Source organism: Oryza glaberrima, chromosome 8 (assembly GCF_000147395.1).
Source record: "Oryza glaberrima chromosome 8, OglaRS2, whole genome shotgun sequence".
NCBI lineage: Eukaryota > Viridiplantae > Streptophyta > Magnoliopsida > Poales > Poaceae > Oryza > Oryza glaberrima.
In genome coordinates this window covers 3,317,524-3,340,388 of record NC_068333.1, presented here as the reverse complement: position 1 = coordinate 3,340,388, position 22,865 = coordinate 3,317,524, and the positions used below count along the sequence as shown (strand labels likewise).

Here is a 22,865-nt window from a genome sequence, read left to right as displayed (position 1 = left end):
CTATATCGGTTTAACATATAACGATGCTACCATATCCTTGATTGTATTCGCAAAAGTGTATGAGTCTGTTTTCTTATACATGTAATCGGCTGTTCGTGCAAGATCAACAATTGTCTCAGCCACTATTTTTGGTTGTTCTGTTGGTAGTGTAAGGTATTCTTTTACTATATCCTTCCATGAATCTTCAATCAACTCCTTAATCTTCACACATGCATCATGCATTGTTGTTCCATGCTGAAACATGTAACATTGCACAGTAGAAACATGGTGCTCCCCTTTTTGCTCACGCTGTACAAGGGATAGTAAGACAAAGTCAAACCACTATTAAGAAAAGATATGATGGAATTTTCCTTTAGTTTGGCCAATTATAAACTACATATAAATTTGTTAATCATGTGTTTGTTTGTATGAAGTTTATGTTTGTACTTCAAGTTCTATTCTAATAAAAGAATGGAGGTGTAAATGATGCAAGAATAAACATCTATGTAAATGCACATGTGTAAAACCATATAACAACCTTTGTTGAAACTATATCGTTGGATAATCTTGCCAATGTTGTGAAACACTTGAGAAGCTCCGGATATGTCAAAAGCCAATCAAGAGTTTCTTTAGTTATGATATCACCCATTACCACAAAGGAAGCACATGCTATCTCAAAAGCTCCAACAGTCGCTCTTGAAACCTCCAAATGTTCATCGACTGTTTTTGGGACATAATGTTCATCACGCCATTTAATCTCCTGTGAGTATCCTTGAACTAACCTCTTTAACTACAATGAACATAATGAAATATGATTTCAGATATCGAATTTCCATAAAATTAACTGTTGAGGAATATCATTTTACTAAAGAATTAGCTGAATAACAATATTAAAATACAATAGTTTGTTGTACTTATGCAAAGCATGTATACTTTATACGTACAATGGTTTGTTTTATATAGTTTAATTTGGAGCGGTATTTTTTGTATTAACCATTGTACATATAAATGATTTGCATAACAATGTGATTTCTACATACTATATAAAACAAACCATATAAAAGGGTGTTAATTAGTTTTAAGGAAATTCGAATTTAATTGGATTGCTCAACGTTTGTTTACATGGATCATACTACACATCATGATATACAGCCTAATCATAGGATGAAAAAAATATTACCTTCATCCCAAAATATAACTACCTAGGAGTGTAGGGGTGAGATAAAGGATCAGGGCAAAATGTCGAAAATGCCCCTTATTAATACATAGGGGTTTATGGGATTAAGGATAGTATGGGTGGTGCATAGTCTCGGGAGCTAGTGAGGTGATGGGGCCACTAGGGGTAGCATGGGGAGTAATGGGGTAATTTAAACAATTTAAACATAAAGACTGATATATTTTGGGACGGAGGTACTATCGCTACGTAGCAATATCAAGATTTAATTTGGTCTAGTATAAAATTGGATTATGTAAAGTAAATTTAGAGGGAAGAGGGCAAATTTTATTATTCTTGAACTCTAGTGTAGCTAACATAAATTATAATATGTCATCTTTAGCTGGATAAAGTATATAAATCACACATGTTTAACAAAATAACAAGTTTAATGGCATAAATACTTGCCAGTTCTTTGAGATAAAATACACGATAACTGTTACTTGTTCCAAGTTCCTCTTCAATCAAGTCAAATGTCTTCAATAAAAACAAGTAAAAACACTTCATATATTCTGGAAGTCTCACTATTGCACTTTCATTACACCTGTATTTTACATTAGAGCATCAGGTATTTTACATAAACCAAAATACAACCATATCAGAAATTTAGAACTACAAGTCAATAATATTTCCCGAAATTGGTGCTACATGGCCCAGATTAATAATTTAACATACATAATGATTGAATAATCATTAGACCACATTGTAAGAATGGAGTTGCATTTTATACATTTAATTTGTAGAATTTTTATTCTAGTTGGTTCAAGTCAGTAAATTTGTATGTACAAATGCATGCAATATATACCATCTCTGGGGGGGGGGGGGGGGGGGGGGGTTCGGGGTAAAGTGAAGAAACCCCAAAGACAATGGTAAATTTCAGGAGGAGGATGAATATGAGATAAAAAAGCAACATTAACATTAGACTAAAACTAAAGATTACTTGTATATCGCTTCTGCAAGCATCATACTCTCCTCGGTTGTACCATGGGTGTCAAATATATCATCTATTATAGTGATATAGGCCATCATCTTTGTAAGTATAATCCGTGACAGAGAATAATTGAATTCAGGGCATACTCCTGTCATCCAAAAATGCATTTCCACAATTCTATCTCGAATGAAACTTAGATTTGATTGAATATTAAGCTCCTTCCACCATCTGTAATAATGCATATAAAGATAAATCCACTAATTAAAAATAATAATTAAGAAGTACAACTTAGCTTTTTCAGTACATATCAAGTTTAAAGTGACTTACAATGTGATCTTTTTTAGCTCCTCACAATAAAGAAGTTGAAGTAGGTTGAAATTCAACTTTGCAAATTCAAGTATGGTCTCATTTCGTCCAGAGATCTTTTCATAGATTGGGATATAGTTTCTTGTTTCTAATATTCGAACCCTCCTAAAAAGGGGTGTTTCAAGGGCAGAAGATACTTCTTCTTTTAACGGAGATTTCAAATGTTCCAATTTAGCTTCAAGGTGGGATTTCGTGAAGGCAATGGCTCCGTCAAGTACTTTGTCCCCATGAGTCCTTACATGTGCTGCATTATATAAGCCTAAGAGACTTCTTACTTCATCAGCAGCAAAACATCCTTCCTTGTCTTTGAAACGTAGAAATATATCTGCAAAGTTTGATAAAATAAAGTATTAGTTTGTCACTGTCTTTTACAATCTATTTTTTATTTTACCAATAAAAGACTTACCAGACGACACGTCATAGCCATTCTTCCTTAGAAGATAAAATCGAAGGGAAACTAGGTTTAGATCTTTATCCTCAAAATCGGAATTGTAAACGGAATACAGTAGATCATCTAGCTCGGTCTTGTAGTAGCTATCCAAACCAAGCCGTTGCAGTGTGAGCACAAGGTCTAGTATCTCAGATACTTCCTTTGAGCCCTTTACCATGCACCTAACTTCTTCTTTCAGCACCTCAGCCCTTTCTTTCATGCATGCATGCTTTAAAATGAGTAGGGTAGTGTGTATTAGTCAATTCTTCCATGCAATCGATCAGAAAGCTACGCCTATTACTTAAAAAAAAAAAGGAAAACAGCTATGTTTATAGCTATATCTATACATATGCCTATAGTAATTAGGTATTGTTGTGATACAAGGAATATCTCAACAATGCCTAATTACTACAATATAATATGATGTTAAATTATTGTGAGATGCTTTACTCTTATTTAATATTTAATTGGAGTAGCAAATTATCTGGGATCCATCGAGCAGAACATAATTATGATGGCTAATATTAAATAAGAGTCCACACAGACACAACAACTTCTTCTTCTTCTTCTTCTTATTATTATTATTATTATTATTATTATTATTATTATTATTATTATTATTATTATTATTATTATTATTATTATTATTATTATTATTATTATTACTACTACTACTATTACTATTACTATTATTACTATTATTATTACTATTACTATTATTATTATTACCATTATTATTACCATTATTATTATTACCATTATTATTACTATTATTATTATTATTATTATTATTATTATTATTATTGGTCCCTCCAAGGAAATTCACATTATAATTGGAGAAATAATGAATAATATATCAAATGAAATTAAAATAAAAGTAAGCACCCGTTACTACTTGTTAATTATTAATTCCTAATTGTGAAAATAAATTAACAGGAGTCCACACTGGTGGAGAAACCGTCTTTGGTCGGTCGACCAGATTTTACAATAGTCCCGGTTATATTGAAAACCGGGACTAAAAATATCCTTAGTCCCGGTTTAAAAGCTACAGGGTACTTTTCAATCTTTAGTACCGGTTGGTGTTACCAACCGGGACTAAAGATCTATTTGTAGTCCCGGTTGATAACACCAACCGGAAAAAAAGATCGCCATACGCTTTACTCCCGGTTGGTAACACCAACCGGGACTAAAGATCTATTTATAGTCTCGGTTGGTAAAACCAACCGGGAAAAAAGATCGACGCGGAGATCGGAGAGGTGTGCGCGATCGGATCGAGGTATCTCCTCCTCTCCTTTAACTCCACTCTCCTCCTCTCCTCAACCTTAACTCCTCCTCTCATTTTTAACTCCTCCCCTCAACCTTGTCTATTCTTCTTCTTATCTCTATTCCTCTCCTTCTCCTCTCTACTGCCAGGCCGGCACGAGGGCGGCGGGGCGCGGAGGGCCGGCCAGCGCGGCGGCGGCTGGCGGCCGCGCGACGGTGGCCGACGGGGCACGGAGGGCCGGCCGGCCAGCGCGGCGGCGGCGCGCAGCGAGGCAACGGCTTTCTCTTTTTTTTTTTGAATCTGAGATTGTTGTGTGATGTATTTGATTGGAACTGAGATTGTTGTGTGATGTATTTGATTTGTGTGTGATGTGAATATATGATGAATTTTGTAGAAGTTGTGATGTAATTTTTTTTAAGATTTTGTGATGTATTTGAGTATTTGAGATGATCGATTTGTGAATTTGGAAGCAATTTGAGGATGATTGATTTGGGATTTTGGGGATGGGATAGGGTGAAATTAATATATTTAAAAACAATGAAGAAAAGAAAAGAATAAAGAGGAACCGGAAAAAGCAACCGGATTAGCCTCTTTAGTCCCGGTGTTACCAACCGGGACTAAAAATAGATTTTTACTCCCGATTTTTTTCACCCGGGACTAAAGATAGCAATCTTTAGTCCCGGATTCGTAGTCCCGGTTGGAAAACCGGGACTACAGGGGGTTACGAACCGGGAGTAATAACCCCTTCTCCACTAGTTCCAATACAAATAGAACTTTGTATTTATTATTTTCAAAATTCTGAAATATTTAATTAAAAAACTATCACTGAGACTCCAAGGCTAGTACAACTTTGTATTTGTTGACTTTGAATTTGGACATGATTTTTGTTAATGATAAATAAAGTTAAGACTCCAAACTTGGTAGAACATTACATGAAAAACTAAAACTGAAACTATTAAACAACATATGTGTGCAAGTCAGGGATGGCATGCCAATTATTATTAATTTCAAGTTTTATATTGTTAAACAACATGAAAAACTAAAACTGAAACTGTAAATCAGGTATAGTTTTCTTATTAATTCCATATTTATGATTTTTCTGTTCATTTAAACACTAAAATAAATAATCCATGAAAAATACAACTTTGTATTAATTTATTAATTCTGAGTTTCAAGATTACTAAATTAAGAAGATAAAAAACTATAAAAATATTAATTGGTATGCATAATGTTGGGAGTATCCATTGTTCGTTAAATACCATATACAATGTTTGTATATCATAGTATATATAAATAGCACACGTGAATGCATGGGTTACTGAAATTCTTCAGCGCTATATTTGCAATTAATTGTTTTAAAACAAAATATTTGCGATTAATTGCTACCTGAGATTTATTTGGTGGCTGGTAATCGACGAAGAAATCACCCCAGAGGGTGGGGTGGAATGTAGAAGCCTTTTGCATCCTCTCGTCGTCTTCTTTCTCGGAGCAAACAGCTGCAGGTTTGATTACCATTCTATCCATCTTGATTAATTAGTTTCTCTCTCCTTAAGTGTTCTTCACAATCTCTCTTCTTGCTGACTGAAACTGTGTTGCTCTGAACGGCTACTTATAGAGGGCGAGGCATCGATAGGCCAGCAACAAACTTGTAAAATGCTGGCATTGACCATGTCCAAGTGAAGAATCTTTCCATGCAGCAGCCTGCCTTATGACCGAATTGGAAGATGTGATAGTTACAGTTGAACTTACATAAAGTAATTTTGATATAAATTTTTTTTGACCATATGTAAATATTCTTTTGAGATGACGATGCAGGCAAGAAGAGGCCAACAACGTTCTAGCTTTGGCATTGAACAGGCCAAATGATGCTGATGTATATATATACTCTGACTGTACTGGCTGCTATCGATAGCGTTCCAAACAATGCAGTAATTTGATATACAGTCGATCCTGACCCTTATGTCAATTCATTCTATTTTTTCTAGAAGGAAATGTGCACAAGTGATGTAGCACCGAGAGTTAGGCTGTGTTCGTTTCGGTAACATTGGGTGAGAAAGCTCCTCGTTTTCCGCGCGCACGCTTCCCAAACTACTAAACGGTGTATTTTTTGTAAAAATTTTCTATAGGAAAGTTGTTTTAAAAAATCATATTAATCCATTTTTGCAATTTAAAATAGTTAATACTCAATTAATCATATGCTAATGGCCCACCTCGTTTTACGTATCTTCCCAATCTCCCCAATCTCCTTCTCCTCAAACACACCCTTAGAGTAGTACGTAACAGTAGTTTGACTCAGCAGGCTTTAAAATATTTCAGATCATTGTATTCCTATTCCAAACGAAGATAATTCAGGAAAGAGAACGAATGGGGAGAACAATAAAACTACCACCGATGAAGAGATTCCTTGCAGCACACTATAGAGCTCGCATGCTGTCGGTCGTCTTGGTGACAAAAGAAAGAGCTTTTTTACCGTCCATCCAAATTTATTTTTACCTTTTGGTACTTGCAATCAGAACCATCCATACAGGCAGATCCAACGGCTGTCAATCCTCGGTACTGCTATAGGTACAAAAATCTCCTCTGTGGTACCTCCCCTTCATCCGCATGCATTGAAAGAGTGGAATGGGAAAATTGGGTTTTCACATGGCTAGGCTGGCTCATCCTACTTGCGTTGGCTGTGAGTTTGATTCTCGCATGCCACTTATTTTTTTCCGCCGTCTTGCCACATTATTTTTCCTTGCTGCCTGTGCTCCCGTTATCATCCTCGAGAGCGATAGGAGGTCTTCGTGCTCTCTCTCTCCATGGTGATGTGATTCCGGACTTCAATCTTCCTCACATCCAAAATCAAACACAAGGCTAAAGCCTAGAGGTGATGATCAGGTGATGCAAGAAATTTTTTTTTTGGGTGGGGAGGGGGGGGGGGGGGGGGGGGGAGGGATGGCATATGCTCCACCGCAACCGCAGTCAGGGTTATGGGCGTCAGCGCATCCGCTATTGGATCACTAGCCGCCTTTAACGATAAATACAAACCGTCGCGCATGAAGGCATGTAAGTGGTGGGCCTTTGATGGGATCACGATTTGCACGTGAGGACATTAGGCAGGTCACAAGGCCATTTCCTTCTTTTTCCTATCGCACCCGGCCCTTACCTAGTCGACGGTTAGACTTTGTTTGGTACCTCATAGTACCGGTACCTAGAGACATCATTTGCTGGACCGTGAAAACCATATATCAACCTCATCAATCCGTCAACCCTATGTAATTTCCCTTACTCATCCTGTCCATCGCATTTAGCTCCCTAGATCAACACTCGCCTCGTGCTAGATCGTCTTCTCTTCTGCGGTCCACCCCGGCCATGTGATATATATCCTGGTCTCCGCATGCTATGAAAATTTGATCTGTAGTTGTGCTGTATTTGGGAATTTTTTTTCCTGTTCCTTTTTCTTATGTAAGTCTATTATTTGTTTAAGCAAAGTTGGTAATGGATGGATTTGGTTTAAGGAACAACACAATGTATGGGTGTACTAGCTATTCGTTTAAAGCATGTATGGGTGTTAATTTGGTGACTTTATTTTTCAATGTAGATAGACTAGTGTAGATGATGTCACACAAATGAATTAGTCTTTCTATATAGATCAATATTTGCCTATTAGGAAAGAGGATAGCAAGTTCGTAATTAATTTTTAAATTAATGGGATGTGTGATCTGCACATAGCTAACCTATATATTGTACTAATTCGCTTAAATATTAACTGGAAAATGACGTGAAGATAGCTATAACTAGCAAGTTTAATATTATAGCCAACTGCTAGCTCTAAAAATTGGCACATCATCTATTTTTATATAAATATATATTGCATCATTAATAATTGGCCCACCTCTCATACACATATAATATTTTAAAGCCCGTGTTATAGTTGTCTACAAATCTGCAGCCCTTTTTTTTTTCTTTCTCCTCTTCTCTCTACTCCACATGTACTTGTAGCTAATTAACTTATAGTATGCTATTGTACTTGCTCACACCCAATTAAAGTCAGGCAACTCGATTTTTCAGGCAGCTCTTTCTGAAAATGCCCAATTAAAGCTTGGCTACGCTCGGTATTTTCAGGCATGTTAGAGGCCGAGGTTCTGTACTAGTGCTCTTGTCTGAAAAATGCCCAAATCTCTGCAAGTACCAATTGTAGCCAAGCTTTTTTCTCTATATATGAAAAGAAAAGATTGTACCAAAACCATCTATATATGCAGTGGCATTATTGGCAAGTCCTTGTAGATACTCGATCATTATCATTGATACAGTGGTGGACTATTGTCTCGTTTACCAGAACTCCCAAGAAACAAGCTATATATAGATTCCCACCCAGAAAAAACTGCTGCAAATTCTCTCGCGTGATGCAGAAAATTTGCCACAGGCCGGGAAATTCTTCGTGCATTAGTTAGCTGCCTGCGTACCAGCCGACGAAATTAACTTGGTCGATGTTGTAGTCTCAGTGCATATGCTCGGAAAAGCGCAGCCTTGCTACACACACATAGTTGTCCAGATTCATAGCTAAATATATATATATATATATATATATATATATATATATATATATATATATATATATATATATATATATATATAGACATACTATACTAGACCCAGGGTGCGTAATAGTTAAAATACTCCCCCCTCACAACCTACCCCCACCCCCTCCCCACCAGGGGCGGGCCCAGGATTTTCAACTTGGGTATTCGAAATTAGAAGAGATAGAAAAATTTTTTTCAGCCCAAGTCTAATAGTTGTATATTACATAACGGTATAAACATGATTTCAAAAATTGATAGATGGATGGATAAAATTGATCATAAATTGAATGTGTTAAGCATATTAGAGCATACAAAATGGCAAAATGATAAGAAATCTTACAATTTAGAGAAGAACTTTCCGTTTCTTGATATTTTGAAAATGATTGATGATGTCTTTATCCTTGACTTGCAAGAAGAAATCCCTTTCAATGAATGTAACCAAGCAATCATTCAAATATTCTTGTCCCATCTTGCTTCTTAACTTGTTTTTGATATAGTTCATTGAAGAGAAAACCCTCTCAACACCAGCAGTTGCAACAGGGAGAACTAACACCAATTTGAGAAGTCTGTAAACAAGGTCATAGCGAGAAACCTTGTTTGTTTTGACAAGCATCATAGATAGGTCTGCTAAACTTCTCAAATTTGTGAAATTCTCATCCTTACCCACATCACTAATATAGCGGTTCAGTTGAAAGGGGAGTTGGTTCATTTCTTCAACATCAAAATCACTAGGATAGAACTTGGCAAGCTTAACTAAGTTGTCAACATTAAAAGCAGAGAAGGATTTGGCTGGGCTAAATGATGCCATGCATCTAAGTAATTCTGTGTTTACCTCATCAAATCTGTTATTGAGCTCTTGAAGTTGCCTATCAATGACACCCAAAAACATATCGGCATGGAATCAATGGTAATTAATAGCATCTTTGAAGAACTTCTTCGATCTTTGTATAGGCTTATACTTCCCATCCATGTCAACAACTTTAACTTTGTGCTTTACACAAAAAGAAGTGACCTTTCCAAGAAATTCTTTCCATCCACAATCTTCTCTCAAAACATCAAGTTCTGCCTTTGTGAACTCAAGAAGATCCATTGCATTCACAATATCTTGCTCCCTCCTTTGCAGAGCATTGCAGAAGTCACTTGTGTATCCAAATATTTCATTCATCATGTGCAACAAGAAAACAAACTCAAATGACTGAAATACTTGTAGCATAGTTTGAGCTCCTATAGCCTCTGCCCCATTACACTCTTTACCAACCTTGAATAGAACTTTCTTGATTGAAGGATATAGAAGCATGACATGCATTACTGTCTTGTAGTGAGATCCCCAACGTGTATCACCTGCCACCATATGTTAATTAAAGTAGTGAGTACAATTTAGAGGTGTAGTAGAGATATGATAGAGGATTGGAGGTAACAAGGTTCTCACCTAGCCTTGCTAAGCCCATCTCTTGATTCAGACCTTAGCCACTCTCAATTTCACCCAACTTTAATGCTTCAATCATATACTCAGCTTGAGCTATACGAAGCATGCGGATCTTTTTACAAGACATCCCAAGAACATTCAACAAATATGCAAGTTGCCCAAAGAACCATGCACAATCAGTATTCTCCTTAGCAACAGCTACAAGGGTTAGTTGAAGTTGATGGACAAAACAATGTACATAGTAAGCTGAGGGGGACTCATCCATAATTAGTTTCTTCAAACCATTAATATGACCCTTCATGTTACTAGCACCATCATATCCTTGTCCACGTACCCTGGATAAGGGTAGTTGGTACTTAATAAGCAAAGACTTAATTGCCTCCTTAAGAGTCAATGATGTAGTATCTTCAACATGGACAAGACCAAGAAACCGTTCAACTGGTTGCCCCGTCGTATTGACAAACCGCAAGCAAAGAGCCAATTGTTCTTGTTGGTAGGCATCACTAGACTCATCAGCAAGAATTGCAAAACACTCATCATGAAGTTCCTCTATGACAAGTTTAGTTGTTTCGTGAGCACAAGAACCAATGAGTTGTTTCTGAATCTTGTGGTCTATCATTTGACAACCAGTTGGAGCATTTCCTAGAACCACCTTATTAACTTCTTCAAAGTTCCCAGTTAGCCACTGCACAAGTTCCCTAAAATTTCCTTTGTTGTTAGAATCCTTTGACTCATCATGACCACGAAAAGCCAACCCCTGCCGCAGAAGATATCTTATGCACTTAAGTGACCATGTCAAGCGAGCTAAGTATTGAACCTTAAACTCTGCAGAGTTTGATCCAAAGGACTCACGAATTGATGTCTTAGGTTGCATGAACAAATTGTATTTCTCTTCAGCTTCACAATGAGCACTATTGACAGCACCAGCATGTTTACTAAATCTACTTTTAATGTTCCAATTTCTAAAACCTCCATTAACAAAAGCATCTCCACCATGATTGTTAGTGCTATCTTTGAACAAATAACAAACAAAGCAATATGCAGCATCTCTATGCACACTATACTCAAGCCACTTGAACTCAGAAAACCATTTTGGCAGGAAGCGGCGCATACCTCCACACTCATGCTATGGAAAATCCCCCTTCTTCATCTTTGGTTGACAAGGGCCCAATGCAATATACTCCCTTCTAACTGAATCTTGGTCATTGACATCATATTGTGAGATAGGAGTCCTCAATCCAGGATCATGCTCTATGTCATATACACCACCATTATTGTCTTCATCACTTGATGACTCATCATTTGGCCCTCCTCCAATATCATCATTCTCTACATCAAGCGGTACTGTGGTTGGACTGCTTGCCCCAATATCACTCTCATTCTCAGGTTGACCTTGATATATCACTACTTGCATCTGACTCTCAATACAAGAAGGCTGACTTGGACTAATGCAAGAAGGCTGACTTGGACCAGTTGCTTCTTGAGTTCTCTTCTTTGCAGCAGCCTTTTCTAAAAAAGCCTTTAAATTAACGGTGGGACCATTTTTTCTCTTCATGTTTCAAACCTACAAAACAACAATATACTATATTCAACCATGAACCATTCCTGGATTCCAATTTTAAATCAAAAATGTTCAACCATGAAGGCATAAATAATTTCCTACATGCTAGATTTAACTATGAATTAAATCCTAATCTCTATTCTTCTGTATTCCTAATCCAAATAGGCATAAATAATTTCCTACATGCTAGATTCAAGTATTCAACTATGAATTAAATCCTAATCTCTATTCATCTGTATTCCTAATCCAATTAGGCATTAGCCATGAAGGGAGAGTTAGTGAGTTACTGAGCTACCTTCGTCGACTCATCGTCTCGCCTCCACGGTGGAGCTGTCGAGCCGTGGAGCGGTGCCGGCGTGCCGCGGTGGAGCCGTGGGCGTGGAGGAGGTCAGCGGCCGCGCCTGGAGGTTGGAGGCACCGAGGCAGCCTTCGCCGGTGCGCGGCGCCGCGCCGCCGCGGCCGTGGCGTGCACCCTGCCGGCTGCCGCCCTGGCGCCCTGCTGGCTGCCGGCCGGACGCGGGACGCGGACGCCGACGCCGGCGACGCGCCGAGACGCGGGCGGCGGGAGGCGGCGGCGGCGCAACGAGCAGCGGCAGCGTGCTCGGCGAGGCGGCGACTCGGCTCTGGGCGGCGGGCGGCGGCGGGGCGCAGTGGCGCACGAATGCACGACGCAGCGCGGCAGCGGCAAGGCATCGCCGGCGACCCGGCGAGGCGGCGAGCCGGCGAAGCCGCTAGCGTGTCCTGGCGGGCGGCGGCTGGATCGGACTCAGGGGATTTGGGAATGGGAACTGAGGAGATAGGGTTAGAGTAGTGTTTGGGCTTTTTTTTGGCTTTTGGGCCAATGGGCCTGAGGGTGGTGGGGAGGAAAATGGTGGGAGGGATAGGAATCGTTTTTAGTTTGGGCTTCTTTGGAATGGGTAGGCCTTTTTTTCTTTTTTCATATATACATATGGATTATATACTTCATATATGTATTTTTTGTTCAAAAATTTTGGGTATTCATTTGAATACCCATGAATCATTGTGGGCCCGCCCCTGCTCCCCACCCCACCCCCCTACCCAGCCTACCCCCACCCCCCAGCCACCCACCCTCCCACGGCACCCCTCCCTGCGCCCCCTCCTCCGAGTAAATTGTTTACTACTCAACATTACCATATATATATACCTTGTGTTGCTCTCACATACCGTAACCAACCACATCACCATCGGATCTGAGGGAGAGGCGGTTGCAGCGACGGACGTCGGCAGGGGCGGCGGGCGACGGGGCGGCTGTGGGCGACGGCGACATTTATACTACTCGGACCGCCTCCACTTCTTCCTCCTCACCCCATTTTTTTCAGATCTGCGGTAGGGACAGGTGACGGCGACGGGCCTGCGGCAGCTGCGGGCGACGGCGACAGGCCTACGGCAGCAGCGGGCAACGACGACGGCGATGGCCTGCGGCAACGGCGGGTGGTTCAAGAGCAAAACCTTAGCCCCTGCCTAGCCGCCCCCCTTCCCCTCTCTCCTTCACCTCCCCGCCTTCGGAGCGCATCGCCGGGAGAGCCAGGCGGCGAGCCGGGATGGTGGTGGCGGTGCCAAATCAGTGTATCACGGGGGTGCTCCGTCTCTTGCGTGGGGAAGATGGCATGGTGCGTGGAGAGCCAGAGAGCTAGAGGTGGTTGCGGCGCATGCCTCGGCGGATCCAATGCCACGGCGACCGGATCCGGTGCGCCCGTGGCTGGATCTGGTGCCTCCACGTCGGGGGGGGGGGGGGGGGGGGGGGGCGGGCGGCACTACTATCGCCTCAGGATCGATAGAAGCGAGCAACCAATGCGGATGGTGAAGACAGGCGGCAGCTGACCGGAGGTAGAAGAACGGCTCTAGTTCTTGTCGCCCCGTTGGCTGTCGCCCAAGCACCATGCCCGTCCGCGGCGGCCTCTACCCTCGGAGCCCACGCCTCCTGCATGAAGACGCGGCCCCAGTGGATGGCTGCCAGGCAGGTGAGGCACGCACTGCATCAAGGGATACGAGCAGGGAGGTTCCTCGGTTCTTGGTGCTACCTGTGCAATAGTGCAAGGAGGTTGTTTTTCTGTTGATGCAGCGCCATGTCGTGTTCTTGGTTTCTTGTGCTGCTCGTTCATTGAAGTTCTTGTTTTATTGATGCAGCGCCATGTCTGTTCTTGGTGGATGCTGCGTTGCTGGGTTACCGATGCTCATATCTAGTGATGCTTGGATTATGCAGGGGATCTGAAACTTTTGGCTTAATTTTAGTAGCTTTTTTTTACTGTGCAGTGATGTTTTACCACCTGGAAACACCTTTTCCTATCTTTATCGTATCTTTATCATGTGACTGAGCTGATCATAATTTCATAAATTCATTGAGTCAGACCTGATGCTGTTGAAAACATATGGTTGCTGACTGAAATTGTGATTGATGGTCTGATGAATTATATCATTGGCCTCCTCGATTTCTACCTGTACAGACCGTCGGTGAGGGGCCAGTTGCAGCTCCTCTTCCTTGCTTTTTGCTGCTGCTGCCGCTGCTGCTGCTCTGCTTAATTGCTGATCTCCAGTTGAAATGGTTTTGTTCAGGGTTGTTGCTCATCAGATTTGAGGAAGGAGAAACCGACAAGGTTTAATCGCACAGCTATATGATATCCTCTCTTCCTGTTGTTCGATCTGATATCCTCTCTTTGTAGTTCTAGGGCCGGCCATATCATCATTGCTGGTGTTGTTGTAATCTTTTATTTCGTTTTGTGCATTCTACCAATGTATCGCATTGCGTGTGTGATCAGACAGTCGTTGTAATACTAAATCCTGTTCAAAACATTTCCCGGATGTGCATAAAATTTATTTCCTAAAAAGAAAAAGTATAAAAGTAATTTATTTACACAAGGAAGGTGGATGATGAAAAAGCACAAAGCAATTTATTTACCGAGAGAAGACTGAGAGTAAATGATTTATCGAGAGAAAGACGTGGGTACAAAAATCAGAAATGAGATAAAGGTGGAGAACTATCTTAAAAGTAATACATTTACTGAAAGAAGAAATCAGCAGAGAGTAATACATCTATTGAATGAAGAAATCAACTGAGAGTAAATCAGTAAAGTAATACATTTACTAAAAGGAGAAATCAACTGAAAGTAAATCATTTACTAAGAGAAGGACGAGAGAAGAAAAATCAGTACAGAGAAAAGGTGCGAACCAGAGTGTGAGTGGGGGCGGTTGGGGGTGGGGGAGGAGAGAGAAAGGTGGTGTCCTGGGTGGGAGTGAGGGTGGGGGTGGGGGTGGGGTGGGGGGTGGGTGGGGGTGGTTGTGAGGGGAGCGTTTTAGTTATTTCACACCCTGGGTGCAGTTTAGCGCTGCCCTATGTATATATATATATACATGTATATATATATGTGTGTGTGTGTATATATATATGTATATATATATATATGTGTGTATATGTGTATATATATATGTGTGTGTGTATATATATTATCTGTGATGGCTCAAGAAGGCTATCTCTATTAGTTGAACAGATTTATAGAGACAATTTGTTAGTGATGAGAAAGACTCATCCAGCCAATAGTGATGTAATTATCTGTAATGGTTATAATTGTGATTGTGACAATGTATGGTTGATCTAGCTGGCCAAGATGAGGGGGCTAGAGCTTTAACCATCTTTCGTACTTCATGGTATTTGTTATTTGATCCGCCCATTCCACTAGATCCAAGAGGCTCAAGATGCAAGGTATCTAGTGGTACTTCAAGGGTCGTAACAACCTGCCTCTAGAACCGTATAGCCCAACCCATCCGACGAGCCGTGTAAAAGGGTTAACCTGGAATAGTACGTACGGTTGGAGGGACAAACTATTTTCACCCTTACTAAACTAGCAATGTGATACATAGTAAGCGTGTGCACATAACTTTTATAGGCCACACAAGTGAATGGGGCTATGCCAATCGACTCCTCTGCGTGCAGATCTGAGTGATAGCCAAGAAGTAGTGACACATGGTTGGCCTTTGTTATCTAGCAATCATCGTTGGTAGTGAGCGCACGGTGGCAATGTTTCTGGGACCCCACGGATGCCTCTAATCGGGTTGGAGTAAGAAACAACTACTTAAATGTTCTATATCCCAGAATTCATGTCCAAATTTAGGGGTTGCTGGCCTCAACAAATTAAGGCACAGTTGGATATTCGGAGATATACTATATATATGCAGCATATATATGTTCTTTTTTCTCACTGATATGATTGTTTTATATCATATACTTAATAGCAATCATGACCGTGCGTTGCAACGGGAATTAAAAAAATTAATATTAGAAATTGCTTTGCAACGAACGTTCGATGCTACGCATTATTGTCGGACATTGCACCTCTACTGTAGAGTTGACGTGAATGCTATCTTTATCCATCCGATCTATGCAAGCCCATACACACAAAAAATCATTCTCCAAATTCTTCTACTTTGATGTGATGCGATTTGCCAACTTTGGCCTAAAACATAAAACCACAATTACGATCAATGGAACACTCCATGATAAAACCAAATTGGAATCGATCTCCCCGATCGCATGCGAACTCGATGTGGCGCGTCGTGTAGGAGTATAACAATGTACATGGGCAGGACAACGATCTGGTGTTGAAAACGGATGCACCACATGAGAGCGGGAGATGGACACACGGTCCCAATTCAAGACGAATGCGTCAGCGCTCGCTCGTGGAATTATATAAAATTAAACCAACTTAAACATGGATGACATACCAAGCCTTGGTAAGGTTCTCATCTTTGCATCGTATTAAACCACATGCTCCACTGCTTGTGTGGGCCCCCTTCAAATCCTTTGAGTTTCATTCTTGTGAACGTACTCTCTAGACGGGATACTTGACGCATTAGATATAGCACTACACGGGTCGGGTCACACAACACCTAGTATCCATCATTTACGGCTAGGACTACTGGGATCACCAATCCCATTTTCTCCCCTAAATTTTGTTTCTCAGTGTCAATGTTGGCCTAGTAGAGTGATTTCGCTGTTGGTGTCCTTTCCGATCTCAATGCTCAAACCATGCCACCATGCATTAACACAGTTGTAGATAAGGGTCCCTTGAGAATACGCATCCTCAACGATCAGTAGTTAATGGTGGTTATGCTAGAATAGTTAATAATGATATCATCATTTTAGGAAATGATGTGAAACTGGGCTTAACAACGGTGACATAATATTTTTTTTGTACCCATCAACTACGTACGTGATGATCAGAACATCTAACCATTTTGCCATGAGATCTATTCCAATTACCTAATATATATATAGTTGGAGACATAACAAGATCATATGAGCCATTAGTATATATCTTATTATTGGAGGGGAGAACATTACACATAATATTGTGACAACAAGCTAAGGAAAAACAATTCTTTAACCATGGAAACTTTCTAATGAAGCTTAACTAACGATGGTTTCATGATCAACAACCACCATCACATTATTGAAAACTAATTAATATTTGTTACAATTGTGAAACTCCTTACTTGATAATATAATATTTATAATGTAAATGCGTGTGGTGATTTAAATGTTATATGACTCAACGTAAAGTGATGCTATCATATCCTTGATTGTATGAGAAAAGGTGAATGAATCTGCTTGCTTGTATATATAATCCCCAGTTCGTGCAAAATCAATAACTGTTCTTGCCACGATTTTTGGCTGAAGGTTTGTTGGTGCAAGGTATTCTTTCATCATATCCTTCCACGAATCTTCTATCAACTCCTTTATCCCAATGCATGCTTCATGTATTGTTGTACCATGCTCCAGCATATAACACTGAATTGTGGAAGCATAGTGGTCCCCTGCTTGTTCACGCTGAAACATTCCATAGCATCATCTTTTAGTTATTTATAATTGAAGTTGAAGATTAATATTTATTAAACATAAATGAGTATATAGGTGTAAAGATAGAGAGATACAAAACCACCTTTGTTGAAGCAATATCATTTGAGAGCCGTACACATGTTGTGTAACACTTAAGAAGTTTTGGATAAGTCAAAAGATAATCGAGAGTATCCTTTGTTATAAAATCACCCATCCCAACAAAAGAAGCACATGCTAGTTGAAAGGCACCAACAGTCGTTCTGGAAAGTTCCAGGTGTTCCTCTATTGTTTTTGGAATGTAATGATCATCACGCCATTTTATCTCTTCAGAGTATCCTTTAATTAATATCTTGAACTACATTAAAGATGTAAAAGTGTGAATTCAGTCAGTATATTGGCATATTTTTGAAGAAATATCTTTTACCAAAAAAAAGATGATTAAGTCTTTAGAAGATCATAAAATAAACTAGTTACCATAGTTTCCTCTAAGAGCATCTACAATGTGGTGCAAAAGTAGTCCATAAGCATTATAATATTTCATTCGGCCAGCTATTACCATTGCCAACTAGTCCGTATAGAAAAATATAACAAAAGGTACGCATATGCATATCGATTACCTATATAGAATAAATAATATTATCTATCTCTACTCCTCTCTCTTTTTCTAATGATACCGTGTGCCTATATATATTGTGGGATTGCTATAGTTAAAGTTCATTTATATGAGTCACATCTATATGGATCATTTTGTCATATACATTGGTGATGCCCTAAGGATAAAACAATCAGTTCTCTTCTCTAAAATACATACATTCTATTAAACATATATATAATCATATCAACATTTATATGTAGGATATAACCAACAATGAAGTTGCTATATGATTTGTAACAAAAGTTAGATTGTAATCATGGATAAATAACTATATCATTAAATTTCAGTCTATTTAATTAATAATCCCCCCAACTCCCCTCCCCCTCCCCATTCCAAAAATATAAAGCGACTAAAAGTTTTACATGATCACCAGATATTGTACTTTGACCATTAATTATTTCATAATATATCATCAACAACTATGGAAGTAACATTATATGAAAGCATATCCAAATACTACAGATCTAATACAAGGATATGGTAACGACATATTTAATTGTCATATATATATATAAGTTTTGCCACAAATTGTTTTGAGATAGGAGACTTACCAGCTCTTTGAGATAAAACACTCGATAACTTTTGTTTGGACCTAGTGCCTCTTCAAATGAATCAAATGTCTTTAAATAATATAAGTAAAAATCCTTCATGTATTTTGGAAGTAGAACTGTTGCAGATTCATTGCACCTGTATTTTACAATCCAGGGTCATTTAATATTTTCACAAAAACCAACCAAAAGTGCAATCATGTAGGGAACCAAATTGCAAATATTTATTAGCGTATAGTGATTTTTGATTAAATGGTTGAAGATTGGCAAGTTTGTCTAGTACACACATTTATTTTATTGGCATTAATATTTTTTTATGTATAACAGTTCTTATGTCATTTTCTTGGTAGATCATATATTCAAGATAAAAGATTAATTACACGGCTAGCTTGATTGTCTGTTCTACCTTCCTAAACTCCTAAGGTTAAATAAAATGGAAGCATTATATATTATTGGCAAAGGTTGGTGTATGGCATGATGTAGGTTCAAAGTATTACTCATGCTCATGGAATCATGGTGTGTTCACTGAAGCAGTGTCCCAAATATAAGCTAATGCTGTTGCATATAGGTAGGATATGGCCAAATCATTACTTTGTCTAGATAATCCATGCAAAATTTATGCTTTGATGTTTGCATTATGATGATTACTCTGGATTATATTTTGTCACCTCACATTGTCTTTCCACTACTTTATATCCATAGTGCGTATGTGTTCATTGATTTAAATTTTTAGGATGAATTACTTTAAATGAAAGAATGAAATACTGTCAATTCTGCCATGTTTTATATCTATGTTTTTAATTTTGTTTATTTAACCTTAGAATAATTTTGATAATTGCAATAATATATGTAAGCATGATATTTGTGGATTTTATATCATTGCCAGTATCGAAAAATATTATGATTCAACTTATGTATCAACTTCATATTGCATAAAACATGCATGCCAGCAGATGACCAACTGTTAATATTACAACGAGGTTTTAATAACTGTTACAATTAATGCCCATATAGGTTAAATGTTTCCATTGCTTATTTTAGAGAAAATTGTTTTCCTTGATCTTTGCTAATTATATAGGAGAAAATTTAATCTGCTTACTCTCTTTCTCAATTAATGAGGCATACATGGGATTCATATATTAATACAACGGTTATGAATACATTACAAGTATCAGGACATGTACGGATACATGCAACTAATGCACATGTGCATTGCATATATATAATTTCATAGGGTTACTTGGCTCTCCTTTCTACCATGATTTTGTTATAATTTACTTTTGATGTGTTTAGCCTATTGTGAAATAGATTCCACATACAACTAGAAATTTCACACTTAGTATAAACTAGCTACTACAAAATAAAGATGCAATTAATATTACCACATATTATAATGAAGGCTTACATATATATCGCTTTGGCAAGCATCATGCTCTCCTCGGTTGTACCATATGTGTCAAATATATCATCTAGAATGGTGATAAATGCTGTCATCTTTGTAAGTATAATTCGTGAAAGAGAATAATGGGGCTCCGAGCATGCTCCTGTCATCCAAAAATGCATTTCCACTATTCTATCCCGAATGAAGCTTAAGTTGGATTCAACGTTAAGCTCTTTCCACCATCTGTATTGTACATAAATGTAAATATTAACTTATTTATCATAATTTCACGAAATTGTAGAATCATTATGCACTTTAAAGTAATTAACTTACCGTGTGATAGTTTTTAACTCCTCACAATAAATAAGTTGAAGGAGATTGAAATTCAACTTTGCAAATTCTAATATGGCTTCATTTCGTGTAGTCGCGCTTTCATAAATAGGAATATAGTTTCGTGTTTCTATTATTCTAACCCTCCGGAATAGTGGTGTATCAAGAGCAAGAGACACTTCATCGGCTACTGGAGATTTCAAATGTTTCAATTCGGATCTTAGGCGGTTACTAGTGAAAACAACTGCTTCATCAAGTACTGTTTCACCATGAGTCCTCATATATGCCGCATTATATAAGCTTAAAAGACTTCTTGTGTCATCAACAACAAAACTCCCCTCTTTGTCTTTAAAATGTTGAAATATGTCTGCAATGCAAAGGTTGATCATGTTAACTTTAAAATACGAACATTAATTGCATGTCCCCAGCTATATATGTATAGGAGAATATGCAACACAATATAGTTATTAGGCTGCATGCATGAGTATACATGAAATACATTATACTGAAATATACTTCATTTAAATTTCTCCAATCTAATCTATATAGCTAGCTTGTTTAAAATATTTCAGTTACCAGTTGCCAGGGATGTTATTAGTATATAATATATTCAGTTCATAGATGCAAACTATATATTTTTTAAAAAAACTAATAGGGTATCAAATCCTTCTTGTGGTTTTGGAATAGGGAAAGTAAAAGAAAAAAAGGAATGTTCCTATGTGCTAAGGGTTTAATTATAGGCCAGTAGAAAATGCATGTCCTTGCATCTGTCTGCAAAATTATTGGTTTGTTTATTTGAAAATCCTAATTAATTCTTATCATCAATAAGGCCTTAAAATTACCAGATGACACATCATAGCCGTTCTTCCGTAGAAGATAAAATCGAAGAGAAACTAGGTGTAAATCTTTATCGTTGTAGTCGGTGTTGTAAACAGTGCAGAAAAGCTCATCTATCTCGGCCTTGTAGTAACTATCCAATCCAAGTCGTTGCAGCGTGATCACAAGATCCAATATCTCTGGTACTTCATTTGAGCCCTTTACTACCTTTCTAACTTCTTCTTTTAGCACTTCAGCCCTTTCTTTCATGTAAGCATGCTGCAAATTAAGGAATACACATGTCTGTCAGCCATGCAACAGAGAATTCTCTGTGTATATATATAAATATCAGTAGTGTTACCGACAGATGGCACAGATACACAATTAATCTCCAAAATATGCACTCATCCGCTAATAATTTACTATGGTAATATAATTAGTAAAAACGCAGTGTAAATGTAATACTAATGCTGAAGTGTTTCAAAATATTATTCTATCTTATTTCTTATGCCCAATATAAAAATCCATGAACACTGGAGAAATCAATATATTTAAAAATAATAAAATAATAAAATAATAAAAAGGAACCGGAAAGAGCAACCGGATTAGCCTCTTTAGTCCCGGTTAGTAACACCAACCGGGACTAAAAATAGATTTTTACTCCCGGTTTTTTCACCTGGGACTAAAGATCTTTAGTCCCGGATTCGTAGCCCCGGTTCAAAAACCATGACTACAGGAGGGTTACGAACCAGGAGTAATAACCCTTTCTCCACCAGTGTAGAGTTTATAAGGTTCAACTATCACATAGTGTAAAATGTCTCACTTATTAATTTCCTATCTACACAGAGCCATAGAAGAATATATATATAAGCAAGTATAATTACCTTAGGTGCAGTAGGTGGCTGGTAACTGATGAAGAAATCGCCCCAGAGGCTGGGGTGGAAGCTTGTAGGAGCCTTTCGCTCATCGTCTTCATTGGAGAAATTAGCTGCAGGTGTCGATGACATCTTCTGATCTCTTCACAAAAAGCTCTTTCCTATTAATTGTTGCCAACCTAATTTTATTGTTCTGCAACTACCTGGTGAGTGTCTGCTATTTGCTGCATCTCGCATGGTATTTATAGACAGTTGCACAGGCAGGCTAGCTGAGCAAGCATCAGCATGATTTCATGTTGCCAAGTCAGAATGATGTACGCATGCTTGCGTGATCCACATGTGTATTTTTTTTCCCTGAGTACTGCTTAGAGATACATACACACACATATGTCATGACTCAAGCAGATACCTACGACTCTACGAGTACACACCCCTTGGTGGTGTTTGGATCATGGACTTAACTTTAGTCTATGTATTTAGACACTAATTTAGAGAATTAAATATAGACTACTTACAAAACTAATTACATAGATGAAAGCTAATTTGTGAGACAATTTTTTTAAGCCTAATTAATCCATAATTAGAGAATGTTTACTGTAGTATCACATAGGCTAATTATGGATTAATTATGCTCAATAGATTCGTCTCGCGAATTAGTTCAAGATTATGGATTG

General features: G+C 38.5%; 3 protein-coding genes and 1 long non-coding RNA gene across 5 annotated transcripts; 1 reads left to right on the top strand and 3 right to left on the bottom strand.

Moving 5' to 3' along the window:
• LOC127782693 (zingiberene synthase-like) lies at positions 1–5,707 on the bottom strand. Its single transcript, XM_052309960.1, has 7 exons — positions 5,570–5,707; positions 2,896–3,148; positions 2,451–2,814; positions 2,133–2,351; positions 1,601–1,736; positions 518–769; positions 1–288 (listed from the first exon to the last, which is right to left on the bottom strand). Exons 1-7 carry the CDS (start codon positions 5,705–5,707, stop codon positions 1–3), a joined length of 1,650 nt encoding a protein of 549 aa, XP_052165920.1.
• Positions 5,708–9,091: 3,384 nt separating this feature from the next.
• On the bottom strand, positions 9,092–11,729 carry LOC127782037 (uncharacterized). The gene is made up of 5 exons (XM_052309111.1): positions 11,367–11,729; positions 11,027–11,185; positions 10,232–10,931; positions 9,708–10,089; positions 9,092–9,614 (listed from the first exon to the last, which is right to left on the bottom strand). Exons 1-5 carry the CDS (start codon positions 11,727–11,729, stop codon positions 9,092–9,094), a joined length of 2,127 nt encoding a protein of 708 aa, XP_052165071.1.
• Positions 11,730–13,508: 1,779 nt separating this feature from the next.
• On the top strand, positions 13,509–14,531 carry LOC127783317 (uncharacterized). The gene is made up of 3 exons (XR_008019279.1): positions 13,509–13,797; positions 13,884–14,207; positions 14,310–14,531. It is a non-coding gene; the product is annotated as an uncharacterized LOC127783317 (long non-coding RNA).
• Positions 14,532–17,047: 2,516 nt separating this feature from the next.
• On the bottom strand, positions 17,048–22,385 carry LOC127783344 (zingiberene synthase-like). Of its 2 annotated transcripts, none has more exons than XM_052310600.1 (7): positions 22,201–22,385; positions 21,343–21,595; positions 20,504–20,867; positions 20,195–20,413; positions 18,793–18,928; positions 17,687–17,941; positions 17,048–17,577 (listed from the first exon to the last, which is right to left on the bottom strand). In XM_052310600.1, the coding sequence occupies exons 1-7, from the start codon at positions 22,321–22,323 to the stop codon at positions 17,284–17,286; spliced, it is 1,644 nt and encodes a 547-aa protein (XP_052166560.1). In that variant the 5' UTR covers positions 22,324–22,385; the 3' UTR covers positions 17,048–17,283. The 2 variants fall into 2 exon arrangements, with proteins under 2 accessions (XP_052166560.1, XP_052166561.1); XM_052310601.1 differs by having other exon boundaries at positions 17,690–17,941.
• Positions 22,386–22,865: the final 480 nt, after the last annotated feature.